The 12,477-nt window shown below is 59.8% G+C and overlaps 1 protein-coding gene across 2 annotated transcripts in view; it reads left to right on the top strand.

Annotated features, from left to right (window-relative positions):
• Nucleotides 1-3,479: 3,479 nt before the first annotated feature.
• Nucleotides 3,480-12,477, top strand: part of TRPV3 (transient receptor potential cation channel subfamily V member 3) — a 29,977-nt gene continuing 20,979 nt past the window's right edge. For both annotated transcript variants that reach the window (XM_062215837.1, XM_062215836.1), the window contains exons 1-5: nt 3,480-3,598; nt 8,670-8,774; nt 8,883-8,969; nt 10,783-10,937; nt 11,614-11,790. In XM_062215837.1, coding sequence (XP_062071821.1) covers nt 3,480-3,598; nt 8,670-8,774; nt 8,883-8,969; nt 10,783-10,937; nt 11,614-11,790 — 643 coding nt within the window. The remainder of the gene's footprint in view (nt 3,599-8,669; nt 8,775-8,882; nt 8,970-10,782; nt 10,938-11,613; nt 11,791-12,477) is intronic.

Genomic DNA, 12,477 nt, shown 5'->3' with positions numbered 1-12,477 from the left:
TAGCAGGCACTCTGACCTGGGATGCAGCCATCGTAGGCAGTGACCTAAGGGCTGCACGCACGCCTGCCCTGAAATCTCAGATTGTGAGGAGGAGCTTCGGGACCCCTGACTTAGATGGCCAAGCGACCTCCTAACTTACCTACGCTGGAAAGCGTGTTCTGTCCCTGACTGGCCATGGGTCCTACTCTCCCCTGGCCTGGAAGCCTGGGCCAGCTCCCCAGGCAGAGTGCAAGGACAAGGGATGGAGGGGCTGGCTTCCTGGGGGAAGTCCCTGCTGCATCCGCCAGTAGCACCATCCCGTCATCACAGACTTCCTGCTCCAGCCGTGTCCCGTCTCGCCCGCATCTTGCCGGAAGGAGCAGTGGTGTGGCTCCCGAGCGAAGCCAAAGCAGGGAGGGCAGCCCCAGTTTCGTGCCACCCTCTTTGTAGCAGCAGCCTGGGCCAGGAGGGAGGGCACAGAGGCTCTCTACAAAGCTCTGTCTTGGGAAAAGCTGGCCAGGGCGGTTGCTAGGAGAATAAATTGATCTGACAAAACCAATAAGCGTGAACATCTGTTACTGTCTGAGTTTGTTCTGTGCCCCGGGCCTCGTTCTAGCCCCTTCTATTTGCTGTCCTATTTCAGCCCCATAGTAACCTTGCGAGGTGGGGTTATTAAGCGTATTTCATGGTTGAGGACACTAAACTTCGGGAAATGACTTGCCCAGGGGTATAGCTAGACAGGAAGGGACAAGGCTGTTGGATACTAAGGCCCATGAGGCACAGTGCTCAGTGGGGGGTGGGGGGGACTTCCTCTGTCTCTGCAGGACCTGATTCCAGGGACTGGCTGTGAGGGACAAGTGCCAAATCTCAGGGTGGACGCCGAGGGGGTCTTCCCTCACCAGGGTTCAGAGCAGAGCACCGGGACGCTCAGTAAGCCCTCCCTCCTCTCTGACCTCTTTGAGGAGTAGGTCTTATGGTGCCCATTTCCCAGCTGGGGAAACTGAGGCCTGAGCATCAGCTATAAGACAGAAGGTGAGGGACCTGGACCATGGCACTTGCTGCCTGTCCTGTCTCTTCTCTGGCTGGGGTGAGGCTGTGCTGTGGGAGGGAGGTGACTCACACAGGACACCGGTGGGAGGTGCCGCAGCTGTGGCTGTGGGCGTGGCCCACCTGGCGCCCAGGGCAGGTGGCCCAGCCAGTTCTGCCTGACGCCTCATTCCAGCCATCCCTCTGCCTGCGATGAGAGCCTTCTGGCGTCTCTGCCACCGTCCTGCTGGGGGCTTTGGGCCCCAGACATGAGGTGATCTGAGTGAGGGCTCGCACGGACACCCGGACCTCTCCAGGTGAGTCCTCACTGCTCACGGCAGCCAGGGATCTCCCCAGAGAGCCCAGAGCGTGGGCAGCAGCATCTGCCCTATGGCCTTCCCTCAGGGGGAGCCTTGGGAAGCAGCTTGGGCCTCCAGCAGGGGAAGCGAAGCCATGAACTCTTGGCTGTAGGGGCTGTGTGGGGATGCAAGTTCTGGTGGATCCAGCAACCCTCCCCTGAGGTTTGGGGACCCAGGAGAGAGAGAGAAGGTTTTGAAGCTGCTGTGCTGCACAGGTGAGGCTCCTGTCTCTCCCAGCAGGTCCAGGGATGCTCACGGGCAAGAATGTGATTGGTGGGAGTTCAGGATGGGACAGAGTGGCTCCGGAGCTGGAGCGGGATGAGCCCCAGGGATCTCACAGGTGCCGAGCCAGAAGCCATAGTGTAGCCCAGTGGCCTGAGGGCCTGGCCTGTCTCCCACAAAGGCCACTGCAATAAGTGTCGGGGCTGGGGAGGTGCAGCATCTGACTTTCCCAGCGAGGAGGCTCGATCCCAGAGAGAGGGTGGGCAGGGCAGCGAGAGCCCAGCAGGTGAGCACGCAGCTTGTGGAGTGACTCAGGGAGCTACTTGTAGCTGCTGTAGCCCCAGTCCCGGGCCTCTGCTGCACTAGCTGCTCACACTCATAGGCCCCAGGCGGGAGGATGCAGCCCCCAGCGGCCAAGGGTTAGGGCCCCGGGGCTGCTGCATTATGCCCAGAGGCCTGGACAGGGATGGGGCGAGCCTCCATCTCTCTGCTTCCCCATTGGCCCAGCCCATCTATCCAGCCCATCTGTCCACAGGTCCCCTTGGGCTGGGGAAGGCAGCCAAGGTCACCCTATCCTCATCAGGCTGTGACAGGTGCCCAGAGGCCCCTATGCAACGCTCCCTGCTTGAAGGTGCTCACATCCAGAGCCAGACCTCCCTGCCCTGGGGGTAACTTCCTCTCTCAAGCCTGCTCACTTTTGTGGGGAGGCTCCAGCTTCCAAACTCCACTCCAGCCTGATGACACTTCCTGCAGGAAGCCTTCCTATGTGGGGCATCCCCCACCTTCCTAGAGAAATCCCCTCTCCCTTCCCCAATGTCTCTGAGTCCCTGAGGGTGACTCAAACTGAGGTTGGCCCTTCGTTAACCGCGGAGTCACCTCCTGTCCACACAATGCGTTCGCTGTCCATCTCATCCTCTATGGCCAGTCTGTCCCCTTCCCCATCCCGATGGCCCCTGGCTGCTGGTCACCTCCTGGACTCCACACAATCGGCTGACCCTTAGGTAGCCCCTCCCTCATCCCCACTCCAAGCTGCCCGGGATCAGCCATAGCCCCTAAGTGATGTCTGAAGCCGAACCAGTGCTTCCAGGGCTGTGCGTGAGCCCCCAGGGTCTCAGCCACACCAGCTCCCGCTGAACTTGCCTGGCCCCTGGTCTCTGCCTGGGATGTCCCCTCTGCCCAGATCACCTTCTCTCCACGTGGCCTCTGGGGTCCTCTCCAAGCTCCCCTGGTCTCCTTGGATGATACGTGAGCTCCTCTTCCCAAAGTCACTGCCCAGCCTCTACTGAGCTTCGATAAAGCTCTGATTGAGGGATCAGCCTGCTCCACATCAGGGGAGGGGGACTTGGCTGCTTCCCCCAGGAGGGGGGTGCTCAATGGACAGACAGCCACAAGCTGGGTACACCCAGCTTCAGTTGGCTGAGAGTGATGATCAGTGGGTCAGCCGCAGAGACCGCCTGGGTGCCGAGAACTCCCAAGCCTCAGAGCAGCCCAGGGCTGTGTCACAAGGAGTATCCAGAGGGAGGGAGGAGACAGTCCTGCTCGGTCAAGGTCAACCGCCTTTGAGAATCGCTCTGAACACAAAATCTGTGAAGTGCACTGGGAAAGCAGGGCTGGTTCTCAGGGTCTGCTTGCATACTGGTGGGGCTAGAGACAGTGTCCTAGGGGCACAGTGGTCTCTGCTGGGCTCACCTGGGAACACAGGAGCAAGGCAAGCTGCGGGGACAGTCTCCCTGCTCTTGAGAAGGGTTGGTGACCTGGGAAGGTGGGGAGCGGGCTCCCCATCTCAAGGGGGTGTGAGCAGAGGCTGGAGAGTGCTACACGGGCCTCTGATGGCCCCTGAAGCTCCTCCATGCCCTGCACCTGAACTTCTTGCCTTGTGACTGTGTTCCAGCCATGAACGTCCTCCCCAAGGATATGGTGCCGCTCATGGGCAGGAGAGCCACCATCCCTGGCGGGAACGCTGCTGTCCTGTTGGAGAAGAGGCCGGCTGAGGTCACCCCCACCAAGAAGAGGTAGGCCTGGTGGGCTGAGACCTGGGCTTTGCACAGTGAGAGGCACGGGAGGGGCCAAGTGCCCACCCCTGACAGCCCCGGCCGCTGGTGGACCCTAGACTCTGTCTCATCTCAGGTGGCGCCAGTCAGGTAGAACTGGGCCATGGTGGGGACTGAGCTGGGGAGATCAACGTGATGGGCACAATTGGAGAGGCCTCCTTGGAGGGGTCAGGGCACTGATGCAGGAACATTCAAGAAGGCTCCTGCAGGAGGTGGCGAATGGCCAGAGCCACTTTTGAGACCAAGGCCGAAAAGTGAGTGGACATTCCAGCAGTGGGGTATGCTCTCTGCACACCCTGATGGCTTCCACCCACGGTGCACCTGGCCAGGTTGCTCAAGCTCTCTGACCCCACCTGTGTGCAAAGGGGTTGCCATCAACAGTGCCAGCTCACAGGGTGATGGTTCACTGGGATCATTTTGACGAGGTGCCCAACACGGTGCCTGGCACATGGTGGTGTTGATGGCATTTTTCTTATCTTCACCATCATCGTTGTCACCATCACTCCACTGCACGGCTGGGGGTTGGGCAGGGCTGGTCTGGTCTGCTCTTCTTCCCACTGGGGCCGTGGAAGAGGCTGGGAGCTCAGAAAGGACTTATCCAGGGTCGCACCTCACTGCCCCTGAGCTGCCCACCCCACAGCTATGCTTCCCTTGGGGTAGGTCTGCCCATTTGTCCTGCTGCCTCTGCCCCCCTCCCAGGCCTCCTCTGCGGCCAGAGGTGGGTTTGGTTCTGTCCTTCGGTCTGTTGGTTTTGAGCCATCATCACCAAGGAGTCCTGTGGACCAGGTTCCAGGCTGGGCCGAGAGAGAGACTGGGATTCAGGGAGGAAGAGTGCCCACCCCACTCACAGGTGAGTGGGAGGGGCACCAGGAGAATGTGGGGAGGCTGGGAGAGGAGGTGAAGGGTCAGGCCGGTCATTCTGATCCTGTGGGAGTCTTGGGCGCTTCGTGGAGGAGGTGTTACTAAAGTGGACGTTGGTAGGTCGCAAGGAAGGGAAAGGGCACGCCAGGCAGCAGGACGTGGAGACAGAGGCTCGGGGCTGGGACCGACGAGGAGGCTGCTGCGGCCGAGGCACTGAGGGGTGAGAAGAGGCTTGGGGGGCGGTCAGTGCTGCTGGGTGGGCCTCAGGGGTCAGGTGTGGGACCTGCACAGTCCCCAGGGCAGTGGGCAGCCACAGACAGGTGTTTGCAGGGAGGGGCTTTGTGAGATTTGCATGAAAGCTGTAGAGGAGAGGCTGGGGCAAGGAGGCAAAGGACGAGTCCCCAGGGATAGGCTGACCGTTTTGTCAGATGTAAGCTTGGTGCTGTTCTTCTGTCTGTTGTTTTGAGCCATCCTCACGGAGGCAAACCATGTACCAGGCCTGGGGCTGGGCCCAGGATCCTGAGTCTGCGCTTAAATACCACTCCCTGGGGAGCTGTTGGGGCAGCCAGGTGACAGGTGAGCCTGGGGGGTCAGTGATGGAGAGGAAGGGACAGAGCAGAGGTTTTTGTACCGTGGGGAGGGGAGGGAGGAGGAGGAGGAGCCAAAGACAGCCCTTTCTTCTGGTGGGGGCCCCTCTGCCCTGGGCCCATCAGACAAGGGGCAAGGTCAGGAGAAACGAGCCCCACTCGGGTGGGAAATGTGGGCAGGAGGAGCTGGTGGATGCTCCAGCCTGGACTGTGAGGGAGCAGACTGGGGGGAGGTGCAGAGGAGACAGGGCCCGTGGGGTGGCCGGGGTGTAGGTGGGCATTGGGTGGAAACAGAGACATCTCTGAGCACAGCCAGCAAGGGCCACCCTCCTGCGCTCGTCTCACTCTCCCCAGGGCGTCTGAACCTGGGGGAGGACGGAGGACAGGTTTCAGGACAGCCCGACCGGTTGAGCTGCCTGTGCTGGGCACGTCCCTGTGCGTGAACTCACCTCCGGGCGCAGCGCTGCCAAAGCCTGGGCCCAGCCTTTTGTCTCCGGAAGTGGTGGCTGCTCCTCCTCCCCCGAGTCTCTCTGAGGGCCCGCACGTATCTGCGTCTCCCTGGATCCCGGAGTTGGGACACCATCCCCAGAACCGAGTGGGGCACTGCGTGTAGAGAGGAGAAGAAAGGAATAGGTTACACGTAAAGAAAGAGGGCCAGGTGGCCCCCCGAGGAGACACAGTCTCAGGGTGGGATTGAAGACACCAAGGGGTCTGGAGTGCAGAGAGACCTGGGGACCTAGCCACCATGCCCTGCCCTGTGTGTAGCAGCCACCATGGCCTCCTTACAGGGCCCTGGGCAAGGCAGGGCCCAGCGTCCGGGCCAGAGGGCAGTGGGGCTGGGGAGGAGCTGGCCTGGTGAGCTCGGAGGACACTGACCATTTCCTGGAACAAAGCAGGTGGTATACAGGCCCAGTCCCAGTCTTGGGGCTACTCCAAGAGCGTTCTTTGACTTCAGAGGGGACAGAAATCCAGGAGAAATGGCGTAGCGCTGCCCGCGCATCTGAGTTAATGACACCCAGATGGGCCCCTTTGGTCTGGGCCAAAGGTAGGACTGAACATTCAGCACCTGCCGAGGGCAGGAGTCCAGGTGTCTCGTGGCCAAGACCTCGTTGAGTGCTTATGATGGTGGGCGGGATGCCAGGGGAGAGTGGGGCAGGTGTGGGACGGGGCCTCACAGTCCAGCGGCCGCCCTGCTCCAGGGTTAGCTTCTCACCCAGGCCCAGCAACTGGCCTCTCCGCGCGCAGACCGGCTTCTGTCAACCTCCTCCTCGAATCCAGTGCTCCAGGGCTTGCTTCTCCAGGCTCCGCCCTCACCTGCCTCCCCCCGGGGGCATTTCTTAATGCTTCTCCCTGAGCCTCCACAGCAGACCACCGGACTGCTCCAAGACCCAGAGCACACGGCCCCTGCTGCAGCTCAGAGCCTTCCCCGGGCTCTGTCCTCTCCAAAGAGGTTACCCTGGTAGTCGGACATTGTCTTAGCTCTGGCTGAGATCTCTAGGGTGGGGTCCTCAGAAGGGGCATCTTCCCCCTCCAAACCCTCGGGGACAGTGGTTTCAGAAGGGAAGGGGGCTTGGCCTCCTTGTGCACCATGATATCCCCCAACCCAGGAACAATGCCTGGATTTGCCAGTCAATGGGACACCTGACCCAGAGATGGAGAGCAACCCCCTAAGGCCACACTGGAGGCAGAGGCAGAGTGGAGCCAGGCTTTGGCTTCTCAGTCAAGGACTTTTGTCTCCTGTCTTCTCCTTTGGAGGGAAAGTTTTATTTCAGGTCAAGCGAGGAGGTTCCTCTTGACGGCGGGAGACAGGAGGGTGGAGGCCTCGTGTCAGCCAGTACTGCCCTCTCCCTGGAGGAGCTCTGAGCCCTCCCAGCCTGTGTGGGCCTGGAGGAGCACCCAGGGATTCCCAGGCGGCCACTGCTCTCTCTGCTGCCTGCCCCTCCCCGGGAAGTGGCCGTACCGGACAGCCTCCCTGCACGGTGAACTCTTGGAGTTTGCTGGCCCAGAGGTGAGAGCAGAGCCTTGTGGGTTGTGCTGTGAGCTGAGAGTCTGGGCAGCGGGAATCGGATTCCTGGATCAGCGCGGAGAAGTCACCCGAGAGCTGCGAATAGTCGGCTGCTTGGTTCCTTCAACCAAAACGCCGACGAGGAAGCTTCTCGGGATGGCGCAGGTCCATTGCGGCGCTCGGTTTGGAGGTTCAGCAGCCCCGCTGGTTTGGCGGCCGCGGGGGGCTGGCAATGGCGGGGCAGATGAGGAGGAAGGACCCCACGGTGAGCCAGGAAGTAGAGACAGAAGCTATGCTGACTCGGCTTCAGTAACCGCCCCTCTCCAGAGAGCCACCTTCTCAGGGCACCCCCCCCCGCCCCGCCCTGTGACTTAAAGGCCCCGCCAGGCCTGCCTCACGGCCACCACGCTGACCCACCAGCCCTCTGCTTTAGGACTGCGGAGTTTGAGCATCCATGTGAGTCTAGGAGCCACGTCTTTCTCCCTGCTGAGCCCCAGTGCTCTTATCTTGTGACAGCACCACAGTCCTTCCCTGAGGCCCGCGTGTTGGGCTTGAGGTGCCTGGGCCTGCTCTTCTGGGGTCTTGTGGGAGCAGCAAGGTGGGGGCACATGAGTCCTTCTGGGCCTGGGAAGGAAGCAGGTGGCAAAGGCACCTGGGAGCCCTGCACACCTGGAGGAGGCCCCGTCCAGGCCACGGAGCCACCAGTGGAGCTGCAGCAGCTGTAGGGCAGGGGTGTGTGGCGGAGGGCGCCATCACCTCGGAGCGTGGTGTGACTGTGGCTTCCAGGGCTCGTGTGTCTGCATTTGCGGGTGCGTCTGGCCGGGAATCGCAGCTTGGGGGTGTGTTTCGGGGTGTGTCCTTGGGACAGCGAGGGTCTGCCTTTCCTAGGGGCCCTGGGCCTCTGTCTCTCTTCACCCGGCCCAAGGAGAAAGCGGATCCTCGTCTCCCTTTCTGCCTCCCACTGCCTGAAGTGGTTTCCTGGGTTTGCCTCTGGATGAGGGGTTCTCAGCTGTGTCCTCCCTCTTCTCAGCCTCTTCTGTTTGCTGTCAGAGGGCAGAGGGCAGAGGGCAGCGGGCAGAGCAGGCAGGGTCACTCTGGCCCTTCCCCTCCTGCTCAGGAGCCAGGAAGGGCCTTGCAGATCTCAGTGTCCAGCTACCTCCCGGGAAAGGGCTCTCCCTTCAGATCTGACGCCCGAGGGGCAGCTGGGTGGCTCCCAGGGGACTCTCACTTCTAGGCTGATGTTCCCCATCGTGGATAAGGCCTTTCCATCCAGAGACAGCCACAGACAGGGCTGTCCGTCTTAGGCCACCCCCAGTAGAGACCCTTGGGTTTGAAGGACAGGAGTCACCCAGACCCAGCCGGGACTCCAGCACTGCCACCTCCCTGCTCAGTGACCTGGACAGGTTGCTCCTCTACTTCCCCCCTCCCCCAGCCTCCCAGTGCCCAGGCAAAGCAGGCCCCCAGGCACTGCTCAGTGGAGGAGAGGGGGAAGGGGGTGTGCCCTCCACAGCACGGCTGCAGGACACACAGGCGGCCGAGTCCTGCCCAGCTCTCACGGCCTTCCTTGGTGTCTCCCCAGTGCACACTTCTTCCTGGAGATAGAGGGGTTTGAGTCCAACCCCACTGTGACCAAGACCTCGCCGCCCATCTTCTCCAAGCCCATGGACTCCAACATCCGGCCATGGTGAGTGTCAGTCCCGGCTCCGGAGTGCACGCAGTGACCAGCTCCTGCGGTGTGTCACCAGGGTCCTTTTACAACCCTGGCCTTCTCTCCCCTCCCCCACACCCCTAGCGTCTCGGGCAACTGTGATGACATGGACTCCCCCCAGTCCCCTCAGGATGACGTGACAGAGACCCCATCCAATCCTAACAGTCCCAGGTGAGTCTGGCCCTGCCCCTCTTCCCATGGCACCTTCCCAGGGGCAGGTGTCAGGCTCAAGGGCCCTGCAGGAAGGAGAAAGACGCCACCATCCCCAGGGGGTTGGGACAAGGGTCTGGAGGCCTGGGCTCCTGGTTGTGGTGTGTAGGACAGTGTTTCCGAGGGGGTGTGGAGTCTCCAATGTTATACGGTGTACAATAATACCCACTGATGGGTACAGCAAGTGTGGCATGCATATAAAATTCAGTACTACTCAGCTTTCAAAACAGGTTGGAAACTGCTATCAGTGACGACATGGAGGAGCCTAGAGGATGTGGTGTGGGCGCAACAAGCCAGGCTCTCACTCACAGGTGCAGTGAGAGAAAGTTCATCCCACAGGAGCGGAGACTGGAACAGCGCTTATGGAGGGCAGGAAGGGGCAGGCTGGGGCCCAGGAGACGCTGGTCGGAGGGTGCAGTGTTGGATGGGGTAGGGGAGGAGCCAGGTCTGCAGCCCTCTGCATGGCGGCGCAGCAACAGTTCACGATCGTGTATGGCGTACCGCAGCGTAGCTACAGGAGACGGTTTTGATGTGCTCATCACAAAGAAATGATAAACGTTTGGGGCGATGGCTATGCTAATTGCTCTAATTTGGTTATTATGCACTTTTGTCCCTGTATCCAAACATCACGTTGTACTCCATAAATATGTACAATTATGTGCCCATGAAGAATAAATACAGGATGGGCTGGGCATTTGGCGTAGGGGTTAAGACATCCCTTGGGACACCTGCACCCCTTATTGGAGTACCTGAGTTAGAGTTCTGGCTCTGCTCCTGCTAATGAGCACCCTGGGAGGCAGCAGGTGATGGTGCAAGTACTTGGCTTCTGCTGCCCACATAGGAGACCTGCAGTCAGTTTCTGGCACCAGTTTTGGCCTGGTTCACAGCTGGCTGTTCCCGGGAATTTGGAGGGAGTGAGCCAGCACGTGGGAGACATCTGTCTCTCTGCCTTTCAAATTAAATAAATAAATAAAGTAGAATAAAATAAGGCAATACCCTTCATTCATTACAAAACATTCAAACAACAGCAATACAAACAAGTGAGAGTTTAGCATCAGACCATTCTGTCAATTAAAAATTCATGCACACACAACATCAAGGTAGATTTTGCCAGAATGCATGCAGACAAAAGATTAGATGTCGGTGCTTATCTGATTAGCATAATTCAAACAACACAAAACACACAAGAGAAATTTCTCTTCTATTTCCTTTTTTTTTTAAAAGATTTATTTATTTACTTGAAAATCAGAATTACACAGCGAGAAGGAAAGACAGAGAGAGAGAGAAGTCTTCCATCCGCTGGTTCACTCCCAATTGGCTGCAACAGCCAGAGCTGTGCCGATCCAAAGCCAGGAGCCAGGAGCTTCTTCCAGGTCTCCAACATCGGTGCAGGGGCCCAAGGACTTGGGCCATCTTCTACTGCTTTCCCAGGCCATAGCAGAGAGCTGGATCAGAAGTGGAGCAGCCAGGTCTTGAACCGGCACCCATTCGGGATGCCGACGCTTCAGGCCAGAGCGTTAACCCACTGTGCCACAGTGCCAGCCCCTCTATTTCCTTTTGAGGCAATGAAGACCTGGTGAGAGCTTTCTTGATCATTGCTACGTGTATCCAAATATATGTGTTTTGATAAAATGAGAAGGGGTCCTGGGGGAGCTCTGGGGCCTGGGGCACTAAGGTGGGGCTGGCGGGCATTGCGGCAGATGTTGGGAGGCTGGTGCAGAGAGTAGAGGCTGGGATGTACTCCTGGTGAGATGGAAACATTGTCTGGTCTCAGTGCAAACCTGGCCAAGGAAGAAAAGAGGCGGAAGAAGCATCGGCTGAAGAAGCGCATCTTCACGGCCGTGTCTGAGGGTTGCGTGCAGGAGCTGGTGGAGCTGCTGATGGAGCTGCAGGAGCTGTGCAGGCGCCACCGTGGCCTGGACGTGTCTGGTGAGCCCTGGGCTGCAGGGCGTGCGAGGCTGAGGCCCCTGCTCACCTGCTGCTGCCCAGTTCTCACTCCGTCTGTTTGTGGGGCTGGAGTATGCGGGCCCTGGAATGCTGTGCCAGGGGACTTTGAATGGGACTCTGAGGGCAGTGGGGAGCTATGGAAGAGACTAGACAGGTGAGGATCCTTGGTGACAGTGGTCCCAGGAGGATGGGGTTATAGTGGAGAAGGCTGCTGTTCTGGCAGAGTTAGGACCCCAAAGCAGAGCTGGGGGAGGGGCAGGCTCTGGAGAGTTCTTCAGGCAGTGGCATTGACAGAACTGGAGGCTGTGGGAAGAGAGGGAGAGGGGGGCCTTTTGGATTAGGTTGGTGGGTGGCTGGAGACTTAGCTGTCCAAGGATTAGAGAGTGGGAGCTTAAGGAAGATGATCCATTTGAAGGCCACAGGAGGGGCTGGCTGGAGACGGTGTCTTCAGGGTAGCATCACCCAGGTGGGCAGTGGGAAGCCACGCAGAGGCTGCCCCCCCCCCCCCAACATACACACCGAGGGAAAGGTGCAGGGGACATAGCTCTCCTGGAGGGCAAGGAGCCGGCCAAGAGGAAGGAGGAGAGGTGGGGAGCAGGGCTGGGGAGGCAGTGGGGCGGGGCCGTGCTGTGGCTCCATCCTGCCCCGCTGCCCACAGACTTCCTCATGCACAAGCTGACCGCTTCGGACACGGGCAAGACCTGCCTGATGAAGGCCCTGCTGAACATCAACCCCAGGACCAAGGAGATTGTGCGGATCCTGCTCACCTTCGCCGAGGAGAACGGCATCCTGGACAGGTTCATCAACGCCGAGTACACGGAGGAGGCCTACGAAGGTACCCCGGCTGTGCGGGGCGGGGCTGTGCAAGCAGGCGACTCCATGGTGGGGGGGTGTGGGGCTGCCCGGTCACTGCTGGCTGTGACCCCAGAAACTGGTGCTGGGCATGCGGCGGGCACTCTCCTCCACTTCCCTTGTTCAGCATGGAGCTGCAGGCCCTGACTTGCGTGCAGCCACTCTGGTTGGCACCGCGTGAAAAATCAAGGCCAGCTGTGCCAAAAAGGCAATTTTAGATGGGAAATGCCATGGAAAGAAGCGAAGACGATATGACAGAAGGTGACAGGAGGGGGCAGTGTGAGAGTGGACAGGCAGACAGGTTGGCCTTGGATCTGAGGCCTGTGTGGAGAGAAGGATCCCGAGCAAGGCAAGGCCCCAGACCCTGGGGGAGGGAATGAGCCAGACCCCTTTGAGCAGGGGAAATGGGGAGCGATGGGGGGCTGGACAGCTGGGCGGGACCCATAACAGGCAGCCATCAGCAGCCTCGTCAGGACTCCTGGCCCCATCTGGGGCTCTGTTTTGAGCCTCCTCCCTGTGGGGCCAGAGACAGGGTTGGGAGGCCAAATCAGAGCCAGTGTTTGCCTGCCCAGGGGCTGCCCTGCGAACACCCACCAAGGCCTGTCCTCAGCTGAGCTTTTAAGCGTCGGCAAGGGCTGACTTTTCACAAGGGCTTTTGTTATCAGAAAAA

This window comes from Lepus europaeus, chromosome 18, assembly GCF_033115175.1.
Source record: "Lepus europaeus isolate LE1 chromosome 18, mLepTim1.pri, whole genome shotgun sequence".
Taxonomy (NCBI): Eukaryota; Metazoa; Chordata; class Mammalia; order Lagomorpha; family Leporidae; genus Lepus; species Lepus europaeus.
The sequence above is the reverse complement of the archived record's forward strand: the minus strand, read 5'-3'. Positions and strand labels throughout refer to the sequence as shown.